Source organism: Rhinolophus ferrumequinum, chromosome 9 (assembly GCF_004115265.2).
Source record: "Rhinolophus ferrumequinum isolate MPI-CBG mRhiFer1 chromosome 9, mRhiFer1_v1.p, whole genome shotgun sequence".
In the NCBI taxonomy this organism is placed as follows: domain Eukaryota; kingdom Metazoa; phylum Chordata; class Mammalia; order Chiroptera; family Rhinolophidae; genus Rhinolophus; species Rhinolophus ferrumequinum.
In genome coordinates, this window is record NC_046292.1 from 28,424,507 (window position 1) to 28,440,229 (window position 15,723).

Genomic DNA, 15,723 nt, shown 5'->3' on the forward strand with positions numbered 1-15,723 from the left:
GGAGGGAGCCAGAATGGCAGCTCGGAGGACCGAGTACAGATTTCAGGAAGTACTTCCTAGCTGCAGGAAAGAGGGATGAGAAATTACTAAAAGGCATGATTAGAAGAAAATAAGACACAATTCCTAAGGAGTAAATGAAATACTTCATGCAAAGCATCAGAAAAACTCTCAATAAATGGTTGTTGGATGGCAGAACTAAGGCAGGTATTATTTCCATTTTACTGATGAGGAAATTGGCTCAGAGAAGGGACTTAGGAAAGGCCAAACAGAGAACTGGTGATAGAACAGACTCCCTAAGAGTTAAGGCCGTGATGATTCTCATTCACCATTTACATCCAGCACTTTGCACTGTTGGGCACACAGTCGGTGGTGGGACAGTGTGTGTGTGGAGAAGTAGGGGAGGGAATGTGCTGGAAAAGCTGCTGCAGGGTGGCCTTGCTCTCTGAGGAGGGTGGCACTCACGAGTGCTGTGCTCACTCCTCACTGGCACGGAAACCGAGTGAGGGCTCCTTTCTGCTGCTTCAGTCACATAGGGCCCCCACTGAGCTCACCTGTTCCGCTGCATGGCCGCCATCACCCTACTCACCCTGCCTTCAAGAAGACTCACCCATCGGTGGGGTGGCCAGCGTCTGTCGCCCCACAATCTGGGCTGGTCCCAGCCCATCCAGGAAATCGCTGAACTGGCTTTCGGCCCCGAGCCGGGTAGTGGGGAAGATGAACCTGGGGAAGTAGGCAGAGGGGCACATGAGGGAATCTGGCTGGTGGGAATGCAGTGGCTCCGCCTCTGGGGCACTGGGCACGCCCCTCTGTGCCTCAGTTTCCCCTTACATAGTGAGAGTACTACTTTGCCTGGGGACAGACAGAACTGTTCATCTCTGTACATTAAAGAAAAATACTTTGATGTCACTTGAGAAAAGAGACTAATCCCCCTAACATAATGATGGTATTTAATCCTCAAGCTCCAGAATTCCTAAGGTGACCGCTCGCTGGACCCCTGTGTCCTTACCAGGGCATGTGAATGCCAAGAACCAGAGACATAGGCCAGAAATGTCAATGCCTGGAGCAAGTTCCAAAAACTGAGTTTAGTTGACTCTGCGTTTGAAATCAAGTCACTAACATGAGATGGTGCCCAAAACACCAACTGAAACCAAAATAACACAATTATAAATGGGTTGAGATTAATGATGAGTGATGGTAGGTGGTCCATGGTTGTGGGGGGCCTGGAAATAGTAACAAGAAAACCTGACAGTGATTGAAAGTTGGCCAGATGCCAACAGTGCACTAAATGCTTGACATGCATCTTATAAATTAATCCTTACAACCACTCTGTATAGCAGGAGCTATTATCCAATTTTACAGATGAGAAAACAGAGGCTTCAAGAGGTAAGAGATGGGCCTGCAAAACAGAATGATGCCCAACTCATAGGGTTATGGTGAGAAGTGGGGCAGATGGTGCATGGAAAGTTCCAGATAAACAGGAAGCAATAAACGGTAGTTATTGTTGCCACTGTTATCATCAAGGGAAAAGTGCTACTTGTTCATGTCCTCAAGCCCAGGTGTGCTGGATGTGGCCAGCAGAGAAAGGACAGACGAGAGAGGGCTGGCCCTGCTCTACTCATGGGCTACCATGGACCAAGGGAAGTCCTAAGAGCTCCCGGAACAGCTCAGGCTCCTGGCTAAAGACCAAAAGTTATCCCAGAACGAAGCCCGTTGGACAGCTTGGCCTTGAGTCCCCCTTTGCCAGTGACAGGCAGGGGGCAGACAGATAGCATATGCTGTTGGAAAGGGCCTGTGTGTCTCTTCCCCACTCCCCGGGAAGGGGCTTCAGTCACCTATAGCCTAATATCGCATTCTTAGGACAGTGGGATCTGAGAAGGTTAAAGAAAGAAATTCTGGAGGTCACAGAATTTCAGGAGCTTGGTATAGAGAGTGTAGAGATTGTGAACGAAGGTTATAAAGTCAGATGGTCTTAATTCAAATCCTGAGTCCACCACCACTTAGTAACTGTGGCCTTGGCTGAGGTACCTCACCCTGTTCCTGTGTCTGTTTCTCAGGGAGTACCAGCAGCCCTCAGGACTGTTGCGTTAAGTGATAGTTGGTCTGATAGTGGCTGGGTAGATCCCAGAGTAAGAAACACTGATCTGAAGTGCCCAGCGACTCCCTGCCTATGGTAAGACACAATAAATACTAGTGGCTACTTGCATTCATGGACATAGGCATAGTAGCGAGATACATGATCAGAGAATCTTAAATAACAGAGCTAGGGAATCCTGAAATCATCGCACCTTAATGAAGCCAAATCATAAAATCTTAGTCATGTAACCATAGTTTCATAATTTAGGAGATCCAAGGGAATATCTAGCACAGTGACTTTCCAATTTTTGACTCAACCCAGATGCAAATTTAATACATTTAATGTCATAGACCTATATGCATCCATACATTTAAAAACCTGAAACAAAAGTTCACAAGGTTATTCATCCTTACTTGATAGGACACACGTACATTTGAATTTCTATTTCTCTTGCTAATGCTGGTTCCCCCCCCCCCACTAAATTGATTTTATTTCCTGCCTATAAGTCACCACCCACAGTTTGAAAAACTGATCTAGTCCAATCTCCTTCCCTAAACTCCAAGCAAGGTTACCTGTGAGAACTCCCTTTATCTGAGGCATAACAATGGTTTAAGATTGAAAGGATTTCAGAACCCCATTTTCCTTTTGAGCCCACCCCTCGGGAGTGGGGCAGTATGTAGGTGCTGGGAGGTGGGAGGCACGAAACAGAGGAGGGATGAACTGTCCCGCGGCACAGGGGTATCTGGGTAAGAAACAGCACTGGGAGCAATAGCAAGACTGGGGCCCAGCCACCGACTGTCCGGGGAGAGGACGGAGGGAAGCAGGGACACAGGGAAACCCAGACATCTGGGCCAACAACCCAGCTGGAGGTTTTCCTGCCCTGCCCGTGGCTCAGAGATTAGAGGACAGAGGAGGAGGGTGGGGACCACAGTGGGCTGGGCTGCACGCACGTCCCATCAGAGCTGTTGCTGTTGGTGCTCCCGTCGGTGGACTCCCGGCTGCCCTGGCGCGTGACCCGACTGCGCATCTCCACCGCGATGCCGGTCTCCGTGCTCCGCCGGATGTTGCTGCGCAGCTTCTTGGTGGTCCCTTCTGTGACCCCCCGAAGCACAGAAAGGGAACAAGGTCAGATCACCCATGTAGCTTGAGAACGCTGCCCCAAGTGGCCTCTGGGGAGGGGCATGACGGGCAGGGCTGTGACTGGAGGCAGGGGGCATTGCTGAGATGACCTCTAGAGCAGGTCTGCAGCCTGACCCCTGGCTCTGTTCAGGGCGGTGACACAGACAAAGCAGACCAGAACGATGTCTGGAGGCAGCATCGGGATAGTGGGGCTGGGGGCGGGGGGAGCAGGGTGGGTGGAGTCACCAGGTAGAGAGACCCCTTCCCGCGGTCCTTGGCCCTCAGCCTCGTCCTGGCAGGCTCCCCTGGCTGCCGTCTTCCCTCTCCACTTCAGCCCTTGCCCCAAAAGGTTGTGTTCCTGCCTCTCTTTGCTGGAAAGTTTTCCATCTGTGGGGTTCCAGATTTGCTTTCCTTCGTGTACCCTATCACACTCAGACCTCACAAAGCACCTCTCTGAAACCTTCACGGGCCCTATGAAAACCCCATGTGAAGCCTGGCCACTCTCAAACTAACATGCATTCTCAAGGTGGATTTGGACATGGAGAGGTCATTAGGGAAGCAAGACTGAGAGAGGGACAGCTAGGCTGACCCGAATTGACTTTGGTTTTGAGAGACAGGTCTGGGTAAGAACCCTAGAAGCTGTGCAGAGAGAGCTCATCCTTGCGTCACTGTGCTTCCTGTTCAGAGGGCCCCTCTCCCCTGACCCCAGCCCCTCTCCTCAGCCTTGCAGGAAACATGGGGCACTTTGCCTCTCCTAGCAGCTGCACCATCCTGCCTGGGTTTCCATGGCAACCTCCTCAGCATTGCAGCGTGGTCCCTCTAGGCACACTCTCCTGAGGCGGGTGCAGGAGGAGCTGAAGAGGGGTTGAGGGTTTACAGGGACTTCCCCTGCTGAAGCTTGGCTGCCTGAGGAGCTTAATGGGGAGACAAGTGGTGCTCAGATAGGGACTGTACCAAAGGAGCCATTTGCTGTCGCTGGTTAGAGACCCAGGCTGGTTAGAGTGAAGTTGCCTACAGGGGTGGGGAGGCAGTGAAGGTGGGGCAGGCAGTGCAGTCCCCCCACCCAAAGCAGTAGGGAGAGGGGAGCTGGTTACCCTGACAACCCTTTCTCCCACCCAACTCTAATGTGGGTCAGGGATGTTGAAGATCTTAGCCCAGGAAAAGGGGGCTTTATTCTTCCTGCTTTGCCCTATTTATCTTGCAGGAAGTCCCGCTGGGAGAGGGAAGGCTAAGAGGGTTAACATCACTGGTGGATGGGCTGGCCGGCTGGGAGTGGTAAGTGGTGAGGAGGAATATTTTCTTTGAAACCATCCCAGCGTCCAGGATATTGGAATAGCTAGTTATCTGGGAATCAATGAGACCATCAATATGTCTGTCTGTAACTCTGTCTTACACACATGGTCACGTTAGCTCATACATACGTCTTTCACATGGACAGGCATGAGAAGACACACAGAAGTGCTGACAATCATATTTACGTGTATGAAGATAGTGATCTCACATACAAGGTCATGTGTGTGTTCATACAACAGTCACCAGTGGTCCTACCAGGTTTTAGTCGTGTACACACACGACATACTCTGCCATATAAATGTGACCTTCACCCAATAACACTTGGAGTTGAACCCATCCGCTCAATCACACACAGAGATGCAAACCCAGAAATGGTGTGTGACCCACCAAACACAGAGGGCTGGCAGTAATAGTGGGTGTCAGGGGACTTGCCCTGTCCCTGGCTCCTCACTGCCAATCCCCTCTAATTCAGTGAGCACAGATGGGTCTGTGGGAGCTGCACTCTACCCTCCCTACACTCGAATCCCCCCCACGCTCCCAACACATACCCTGAGCTGAAGCCTGACCACAGGATCCCAATCCCCACTCTTCTAGAGCCTGGGAAAGCTTTGACCCATTTGGGAGAAAATTTTACCTTCTTTGATCAGACCTGTCCAAGCCAGTGTGGGTAGAGGAGTCACAGAATCCTGAAATGTTAGAGACATCTTGGCTAGCCCTCTGCTCCTGTCATTTCACAGATGTGGAGCCTGAGGTGCAGGCACCCATAGGCCTGGGGCTACACCCCAGGCCCACTGACTCCCAATCTACGGCTGTGCTACTTCTTACTCCCGTCCACCAACTCCACATTGGTTTGAGATGTGATTCAGCAGAGATTAAATTACATGTCTTCTGGGTTGGGAGAAACGTATTGCAATCTTAGAGAAATTTCCTCTATTATGTCATAGCTGTCCAGTCTCTAAATACTGTTGATCTGGGAAGTAACTATGTAGCCCCTTTCTCTACAGAACCGGGCCAAGTTGCTTGCAGTGATTCTGTGGTCCCTGCAAACCGAAAGACTCCAGGAACCATCCCATCTGTGCCACCACATCCAAGGGAGAGGCAGTCACAGCTCCCAACAGCACTCCCCATGGCATCTCCTGGAATAATCCTGAGCCCTCTCCCCATCCTGGCCCAGAGCCCAGAGCCCAGGAAGGAGGAGCTGCTGTCCTTGGTACTGAAAAGAGGAGCTCCATTTGGGCAGGGGCTGGGACAGCCCTAGATGGCCCCATGTGGACACAGCCTAAGGTTAGGCCAGAACCTACCTGTGTCCTGGGACCCCAATGCCCAGACCACCCTCCTCACTGCTCCCACAACTTAGAGAATGTTAGATCTAGAAGGAAACTGGGAGAGTGTTTTTAGCTCTATTTTACAGAGGAAACAGGCCCAAGGGGAAAGTGACTTTCCCAAGGTGCCATGAGGAGTTTAGAGCCAGCACTAGTCCTCTAAAGTTTCAGGGTAAGTTTTTGGAAGCCACTCTAGGGCAATGTGAGGAATAAACTAGAAGGGGCAGGCAGGAGACTGGAGAACTAGAAGGAAGACTGGTGCAGACTTTGAAACAAAGAAGAGGGAATGGGCAGAGCTCGAGCCAATGTAAGGTAGGGATAAACTAGGAGGAAGGAGGCCCTTGGGAAGGCAGACCCAGCGCCCAGAAGACTGGGTCCAGGAGAGGAATTCCTCCCCATTTCACACAGCCTAGCCCTGCAGGGAACTGAGCCATTGCACCTGGGAACAGCAGCGGACACTTTACTGAGACTTTTTGCAGAACAGAATTTCCACGGCCGATGCTCATGCTGAGTCGGCCCTATACATCCCTCTCCCACCCAGGATGGGGCTCCAAGCTGGGACACTGGCAACCTCAAGGCCTAGGGGAAAAAATGGGGACAAGGAATTATAGATGGGAGAGGAGTATGCTGTAAGCAAGGGGCAGAGCGTGAAGGCCAGAGAACTCTGGTTTTTTTGGCCCTACTGTGTGACCATGGGTAATAATAACAAGGCTGTACAAGCCTGCGTACCTTTGCATCCCCTATCTCACTTAATCCCCCGAACAACTCCGCAAGGCATGTATTATTGTCCTTAGTGTCAAACAAGGAGGCAAGCTCAGAGAGGTGAAGTAACTTGCCTGAGTCACCCAGCTAGTACGTGACAGGGTGTGACTCTGAAAGCCACCTTGGGGTTGTACTTCAGGAAAGTGCCTTCTCTTCAGCCTCATCGATAAAATGAATACATCAGACTAGATGATCTCAAGGGGCCCTTACTGCTCTGACATTTGGTGCTTGGATGATTCATAGAGACCTTTCGTTAGAAGGGCAGCTGGACAATGTCCCTGGCTCGGTGCCAGGCCTTCAGCTGCGCCCTGCTTACCACAGAGACACGTGATCCAGAAGCCCCATCATCACTCATCTCCCCTGGAGGCCAGAGGTCTCCCTGGTGTCCACTCCGATCCCTGCCTGCTGATTGGAGTCTAGGTAGGTGGACAGCCCCAGGCAGAACCTGGCCTTGAATCTGTCCCTCCAAATTACTTTGGGCACGAAGAAGCCTTTGGGTCTGAAGCTGACTCAGCCAGAGATCAGTAGGGCTTGGTCTCCTGAAGCCCAACACCTCTTTGATCTTAATCCCCCAACCTTAATCCCACCCCTTGGTCCTGTCCCAGCATAACTCCTGGATCTCTAGGTCCCCATCTTCCTGACTCCCTAGTGTCAGACCTACAATGCATATGCACAGAGGGCACGCCCACGTTGACAAACTGATAACCACAAGCCCCTTCCCCATTTAGCACTTCCTTGAGCCACAAACCACACTGCAGCTTGAGTGCTAGAAAAGACCATCCCACGTGCTCCTGTGGAGGGCTTTGTAAAAATCTATTTTAAGGCCTGGAAAAGTCCCCCACCCCCAGCCCCAACTGGGAGTCTTGATGAGCATTCTCCCCAGATCCTCCGGTGCCCCCGCCCCCTCACCACCCCCATCCAGCTGCTTATTTGAAGGTTTCCTGGGGAAGTTGTTACTCTGAGCAAAATAAGCAGGAAGAGATTTTAATACACAACCAGCTGGTGTCTAGGCTGATGCCACAAAGTAAGGAGCTCTTGGTGGGGAGGGCTGACTCCTCCTGTGATGTGGGGTCCATCCAGGTGTGGCTGGGTGTCACCAGGTTGGTCACCCACCAGTCTGAGCATAACAGGGATTCCATAACTAGGTATCTGAGAAAGTATAATATATTTATCAGGATGTAGCTGTTAAGGTGTGTGAATGTGGTTTTTCATGAGGTATGTGTGTACGTACCCAGGTGCAACATGTTTCCGTGACCATGGGCCATGGTGGTGCATGTTTAATGGTGCTTCTGTGATCTGAGTCTGTCTGTATCTGAGGACTGTGTTTATGTGATTTGTACAACTGGCGTTATGTGTGACCACCTATGGTGGGCATGACTGTATTAGCCTTTCCTGGTAGTAGGGCAGTGGCTTACCTGAGCAACGGTGCATGCTATTTACATGACTGTGCAAGGTGTGTGTCTTTGTCTGTGTATGTCTCTCTTGTGACTTTGCAATGTACGTGTGTGACTGTGTAATGACATTTGTGTGGCTCTTTGTACTTAGGAAACTCCGAGATTACAGGTGAGACTGAATCTTGTGGATGTGTGTGTCTGTGAAGTTGTGTCACTTAGCACAGTGCCAGGAACACGATGGCTGTTTAATAAATACTTGCTGATTAGTGTGTAAGTTTGTGCATGGAGGCAGCAGAGTGCAATGGTTAGTTGCTCAGGAATGGTAAGGAATTTGGAAGCCCAACCACTAGGGTTTGAATGTAGGATCCACCACCTACTAGCTATGTAGTTTGAGGCATCTTACTTCTCTGTGCTTTAGTATCTGCCTCATAGAGTTACATGAGGACGCAGAGTCAGAACACATACACCCAGAACAGTGCCTGGTACATGGTAAACACCACACAAGTGTCTGTGGGTGTGGGCGTGTGTACCCATAAGGAGTCACCAGGTGCCCTGTCACTGCAAGGGGCTCCACCCGGCCCCTTGGTGTCCCATACGCCCTCACCAGGCTGGGGGAGCTGGAGCGTGCTCTTGCTCCACTGGGTCAGGCCCACAATGGCCACCATCTTGGCCCCAAGGCTGCTGCGCCGCTTCTTGGCAGTGGTGGTTCCTGTCCCACTCCCAGCCTGCTGGGATCCACAGATTTCGCCACTGATGCTGGAGCTCCGAACCACATTCCTGGGGCCTGGGGCTGAGGCCGGACTCGGCTCCCCGTTAAACATGGTCCAAGGAGAAGCAGGGCCTCAGACAACTCTGTGGGGGAGATGAAGAGACAAGGGGGTCCCATATCAGACCCCGGGGCCACTCTACTGCAGTCACCACTTCCTAGCTATGTGAACTTGGGCAAGTCACTTGGCCTCTCTGAGGTTGTGAGGAATCAATGAACAAATAAATATAAAAAGAGGATCAATAAATTGAACTATTCTTACTGGCACATGGTCGCCCTGGCAAGTGACCTGGTTTGGTGGTAAAGACAAAGGAGTCATATGGCCCAGTCTTCACTTCTAAACGCCTCTACACACTAGCTGTGTGACCTTGTGATCAAACATCTTGGAGTTTCAGTGAATGCCTCAGCAAAGCAAGAAATAAAAGCACTTACCTCATTGGATTGCTGTAGGGATTAAATCAGTGTATATGAAAGTGCCTAGACCAGTGTGAGGCATAGAGTAAATATTCAATCAGCGTTAGCGACTGTTATTTTCATAGCCACCAAGAACAGGGAGGACAAAACTGGCTCCAGCCTGTGCACACTGTGGTAGGGGTCCTCCTGCTTGAAAGGGATGGTACAGAAAAGGATAAAGAAGCAGGCAAAAATCACCCTTAATTGCACTACTGAGAGGCCGCCACGACAAGCATTCTCACCTATTTCCTCCTATTCTCTTTTTTAGGCATTTTTTAAAATAATTGAACTCATACTACAAATACAATTTTATATCCTTGGATTTTTCATTTAACATTATATCATAAGCATTTCCCATATATCACAATGTCATGAACACTTTGTATACATGTTTTAATGCCACCATAATGGTCCCTTGTATGGAGGTAGCATAACTGACTTAAATATTTCAATAGTCACCGCTCAGGTCAGGTTCAGCTTTCTTCTCTCTGTCTCTTTCTCAATCCACCACCTCCGTCCCTCAAGACTCCTCCCCCTTGAGAGGGTCCAGCCCAAGGATGAAGCCAGTGTTTCTGAGGGCAGCATAGCACAGAGACAAAAAGGACCTTGGGCCACCCTGAAACCTGCCTTTCTCTGGCCTTCCCATTATGTGAGATAATGTATTTTCCTTTGCTTAAGCCAGTGTGAATCAGGATTCTCTGTTACATCCAAAAGCATCCTACCTGATATCGAGGCCATAAACATTGTTTTGATGCTTGAAATATATTGCCAAATTCCTTTCCAAAGTATACAAATTGATTCTCCCCCGTTAACTGCATTCAACAAATATTTAAGCCCCTAAAATTCCAAGGCCTATACTGAATGCCAAAGAAACAACAGTGAGCCGGGCCAAGTTCATCCTGCCCTCCTAAAGCCTCCAGTCCAGGAGGAGAGACAGATAGTGAATAACTAATTATGCAATAAAATATTTACTGATAGTTCCCATGAGTGCTAGGGAAGTGCACAGAGGGCGTTGGTAGCCACTCTGGGCGAGTCGGGCAGCAGGAATTTATGCTCTGTGTTGTAAAGAGGTGGGATCTCCGGCTATTGGCCCTACAGCTTGGCTGAAAGTCTGATACTCAGGCCACATATTGGAGAGACTGCCACCCCGCCTGGTCTGCACCTAGCCCTTCCTGGCTCTGTCCTGGCCCACAGTGCTTTGCCCAGGGCAGCTCTCTATCCCAGGGCTCAGGGCACTTTGTTTGACTCTCTGCCCTTAGGCCTATCACCCTGAGGAAATCCAACTTTTCAAAAGGACTTAGAAAGGGGTGGGAAAGGGAAGGCAGCCCTCCAGCTAACGAGGGAGACAGTCCCCAGACGGCCGAGAACAGCCTCCTGGTCTCCTGGGCAGTGTGGCTCCTGCAGGGCTGGTGAATTAGGGCTGACAGTGGGGATGAGTCAAAGCTGTATTTTGCCTTCTTTGTGGTTGTCTGGACTGTTCCCGTTCACCCTGTGATGTGTGCAGAGCCCCGGATTGTATTTCTCCGTCCATCCCCCATCCAGCTTGCAGCTAATGGAAAGTCCCCTGGACCTGGGCCTATGAAGATCTCTTCTCTTTACTTTCCAATTCTAGTGCCAGTTTGTGTGTGGGGGAGGTGGGCATCTGCATGGTCTTTTGGTGGATGGTGGGAGAATGCTTATCTGATACTTTGAATCTGCTACAGTGTAAGCCTAACTTACTCTTGAAAGTATTTCTGTTAGGTGTGTAGTTATCTCCATGTCACAGATGAGAAAATTGAGTCTCAGAGATGCCAAGGTCTCATCCGTCCTACTCAGCTAAGAAGTAGCAAGGCCTGGACGCAAACCCAGGTCTCCTGTTTCCACAAAGAGACAAACACACTGTGCCACCCTTGCCCCTTCAACCCAGAACTCACCCAAAGAAGGAGGCCCACCCCTCCTGCTTAGGCTTTGCCCTGGGTCTCTGGGCTCTTTGGATAAAGTATAAGGAAGCATCTATTATGAGGAAAGCTTCTCTGGCCCACATTCCCGCAGCTGGCGAGAGCATCTCAGGAGAAACAGAGCTCCCACCCAGAACACACCTGGAACAGCAAGCACTCCCCCCGAGTAGCCAGCCCATAGGAAGCTCAAGAACGGCACTCCCAGGGGACAAGAAGAGAAGAGGGTAAGGGACAAAATTTCTGACCCTGCCAACCCAGGGTCTCATGTTTCCTCATAAATAATGAATAGAACTGACAAGCAGATGGTTTGACATCCAGGACTCTGCACCATCCAGAGGCACTTTCTCATCTCTAACTCCCCAGGGGGCCTGGAGATGATGAATGCCTGGGAGCACCCAGCCTGTCTGGCCAATCTGAAGGAGATAGGAGGAACCAAACCCAAAACACTGTACCCACAGGTCTTAGGGCTGACCCCTGGCATAGGAGTCCTGGGGAGGCAGTCTGGGAGAGTTAAGACTCAGGAGGTGGGATTAGAATGCATACAGATCCCTTGTGTCACCGTCTCTGGGCCATAGTTTCCTCATCCGCATATAAATCAAAATAGTGTAGGTGATCTCTGTAAGTCCCTTTGACTAGGAAAGCAAAGGCTAGGAAAGTATGAATACACACTGCAGTGGCAGGCTCAGAAGGGGGCTCTAGTTGCTTCTCTGGCAGCCAGTCTAGCTCAAGAAGGGCAAGACAGAGAGACAGACAGAGCCAGCCACCTGGCCCATATGTGGAGGGAAGTCCTACTGCACAGCAACCCCTGAGCCATCAGACCACAGAGATAGGAAAGGGGCAGCAGACAGAGAGGGGGGCAGAGTGGTAAGAGGCTGGCAGGACACAGCACACAGCACCTCACATTCTGGTTGTTATAAAAGATTATTAAATGTACTACATCTTTCCACAAAAGTCACTTCAACAATTTCCTGCCTCTGAGCAGGACTGTCCCTTTCCTAGCCTGGTTCAGGTCACCCCAAGGAAGGGAACTCTGTCCCGACCTCACTGGGTCACAGGGACCTCCTGATCCCGCTCTACGGCTCAATAGCATCTATGACTGCAGCTCAGATTTACCCCCCAGGGAGGAAGCCACTGCCCCCACTCCTGCCAAAGCTCCATGCCAGCAGATACCTTCCAAGCTCCCCAAGAACAAGCTTAGTGTTTTCTTTCTTGCCCTCGATATTTGGCCTCTACCTTGGGGTACCTCAAAGGCTCCCCACACCCTCTCCTGAACCCTGATAACAGCAGGTCTCAGAGCTTTGCCAGTCCACTAAGGACCTGGGTCCCTTTGACTAAGTGTCTAACCAGATAATGAGCTTTTTTTGAGTCAATGAGACCATCCAAAAACCCAAGATGAACCCAGCCTCCCACACTTTCAATAGGGAAGACCCAGGAACCTGTCACAGGGTGGTGGACTGTTAGGCTGGAAGGGATGGAAAATACATTCTTACCACTTCTCCCCATCCTCTACCCACGGCAGACATCACTAATCCATCTCTTTCCCATTGAGGCAGATTTAACCTCACAATCCCTCTCAATCCCTCACAATCCCTACTCTAGCACCAACTGACAAGAAGCAGCTGAGGAGTTAAAACTGATTTGCCATCCCTATTCTAGCCTGAGCTGAAGGCCCAGCATGTGAAAGAGACACACCAGTGTCACACAGGAAGACAAAACCAGAGCACCAACCCGTCTCCTAACTCCCAGCTTTCACGTCACCTGTCAGTGCTTCCTCCTCACAGCTCATCTTAAAGAAAACCCAAACTCACTGAAGTTGATGAATCTGAGCGTGGGGTTCCGCATCACAGGGGGCTGTGCCTTCCCGACAGCACTCCCCTAGGACACTGACAGGAAGCCTCAGTTAACTTCCGCCGAGACACCAGGTTTCAAGAAAGGAGGTGAAGGCAATCAGGGTAGCTCCCAGGAGGAGGTGATGTGACGAGAGTCTGGAAGAAAACAGGGGCACTTAGAGAGGGGCTAACGAAGACGTCTGCCCTCCAAGACTGCCAGTAGTTTGTAAAGTAAAAAGATAGAATTGGAGATAACTGTGTGACCTTGAGCAAATCATTTCAACTCTCTATTTTGCTGTCTCCTCCTTCATAACATTGTCCAAACTCCTGGCTCCCCTAATCTGTCTTTAGGAACATTGACGTCAAGTCGCTGGTGCTGAAGCCCCACCCACAACTTTTAAACATACGAGGGACTACTCATCCAGGTCCAAATTCTAAGGAGCTCCAGACCCTATTCTTCCTTCCTCCGTCCTCCCCCTGACTAATGGAGCCCATGTACCTCCCCAGACACTCTGTGACATGCCCAGTAGTCAGGAATGTGTGTGTGGGGGGGGTGCGGGGGGCTCCTGGCTCCATCCCAGCCATGTGACCCTGAGCAAGTCACTCAGCTTCTCTGAACCTCCATCCCTCTGCTATAAGATGAGTCTACTGGCCACCCGGACCCAGCCTGACTCTCCAGGGTTCCCTGGTCAGCTACTGAGGAGCAGGAAAGCATAGTAGTTAAAAACACAGGCTTTGGAGGCAGACAGACTTAGTTCAAAACCTAGATCTGCCACTTACAAGCTATATGAGACAGGGAAATCTCCTTAACAAACCAAGCCTACCATGCCTTGTGTATAAAATGGGAGGAATGATGACAGCCTTAGGATTCTTAGATGAAATAGTACAAAATAAGGATTGGTACACGCTCAGCGGGGCAACTGCATTATTACTGCTCATAATGGTGACTCTGTAAACAGTGAAGGACGATACATGTGCTAGTGCTTGTTGGTCCGGACTGCATACCAGGTGCAAAGACTTTGTGAGAAGGCTCAGAGATCCAAGGGGCCACCTTCCACTCCAGCCCTGGGTGCTCCCACCCAGAGCCCAGGGAAGTGTGGGAGTGTGGGATCCGGGGCTGTGCACCTCTCCGGTGGGGTGGGAGCTGCCATGGGAGGCTGTGCTCTTTCTTTCCAGCATCTCACCTCCCGGCCCCGCTGGCTGCTGAGCCTGGCATTTGCGACCCCTGCCCTGACCCCGATCCAGCCCCAGGGCTGTCCCTCATATCACCCATGCCACTCTGTGCCCATGTCAGAGGCCAGTGCCTGCATCCACAGGAGGGGAGAGGGGTTCCCTTGTTTGGAGCCTTTCCTTTTCCCCCTCAGGGACACACGGGTGGGTGACAGGGAAGGCTGGTAGGCTGGGCAGAAGGAGCGCACCCAGTGGGGAACACTGTGCCAGCTCCTTTTCTGGTTCTGCAACCTTTATCTCCCCCAAAGCAGGCTCTCTCTCTCTCTCTCTCTCTCTCTCTCTCACACACACACACACACACGGAGAGACACAGGGCACAGAATTTCAAATGTGTCATCACACACCATACAGACTCACACAGATGGTACACGCTTAAAGACACAATCACATGTGTACACAGATATGCACACACACCTTCAAGATCCTCATCCCCACAAAGGCACACAGAAGCAGCCACACGGACAGGCTCAGGCCTTCACACAATCATACACACTCACACGCACACGCTCCCCTTGGCCCCTGACAAGCCCAGAGAGGCAGGAAGAGTCCCCTCCCTTCAGTGCGCAGGGAACTGGGAAGTGTCTTACCTGGACCTGTGGGTTCCCTTGGCTGAGGCACACACACCAGCTCTGAGCAGGTGCTTGTGTGAGCTTGCACACACACACTTATACATGCTCCAGCCCCCAATCTCACTCTCCGGCCCCCATCCCGGAAGGCCGGACCAAGGAGCTCATCGGTGAGGTTTGTGGCGAGGAGATGAGAAGGCTGGCAGGGAGCAGCTGCTGTCACCATGGCTACCGAGCTGACCCACTTCTCCTCCACCCAGCCTGGCCCACCCAGCCCAGGCAAGGGAGGACAGGCAACTCTGGGCAGGGGAGCCGTCTCCCATCACACACAGTTACGGAGAGGGCCTGGGAGGGCGTGGCAAGGGCTGGGTTAAGCGCTAGCTAGGCGAAGTCTTGCACAGGAAGGCAATACCCAGGCATCCCTTGAAGACAGTAGAGTGCTGAGAAGATGGCCCCTGCAAGGACTAGCGCCTTGTCTCTCCCAGGATTGGTGCCCCTTGGCACATGGCACATGCACTTGCCCTGAGCACATTCTCACACAGTCCTCAAGGAGTGGGGTGGCCAGGCTCAAACCTGTGTCCCCCAGACTCCAAGGACTCAGGACACCGAAGGGTAAGTCAGACCCAGAGCTGGATGAGCCCTTTCCTGTTCAGAACAAGGTTCCTGAGGGCAGGGCTTGTCCTCTCCCGTCGGACGAGGAACTGCTGGGGGCATAGCCATGCCTTCCTTCTTTGGACAGGGCTGCCATGTATCTTCTCTCAGCCAGGGCACTCCTGAGGGCATGGCCATGCATCTGCCATCAGAACTGGGGACACAGAGGAGCCACACAGCCCTCAGACAGCAACGTCTTCTGAAGAGACAGCTCACAAAGCAGAATGAATCACTCCTGCATGACAGCCTCCTGTAGCTCCCCTTTGCCTTTGGAAGGAAGTAAAACCCCCTTACTGAGACCCACGAGCCAGGTGACCCAGCTCACCC

At 51.4% G+C, this 15,723-nt stretch overlaps 1 protein-coding gene across 2 annotated transcripts in view; it reads right to left on the reverse strand.

Annotated features, from left to right (window-relative positions):
• Positions 1-15,723, reverse strand: part of RIMS3 (regulating synaptic membrane exocytosis 3) — a 37,903-nt gene that overhangs the window by 9,251 nt on the left and 12,929 nt on the right. The window contains exons 2-6 of one of the 2 annotated variants that reach the window (XM_033114641.1): positions 12,929-13,105; positions 9,163-9,174; positions 8,569-8,816; positions 3,025-3,166; positions 608-720 (exon numbers count right to left, since the gene is read on the reverse strand). In XM_033114641.1, the coding sequence (XP_032970532.1) occupies positions 608-720; positions 3,025-3,166; positions 8,569-8,785 (472 nt within the window). In that variant the 5' untranslated portion in view covers positions 8,786-8,816; positions 9,163-9,174; positions 12,929-13,105. The remainder of the gene's footprint in view (positions 1-607; positions 721-3,024; positions 3,167-8,568; positions 8,817-9,162; positions 9,175-12,928; positions 13,106-15,723) is intronic. The other variant, XM_033114640.1, reaches the window with a different exon arrangement.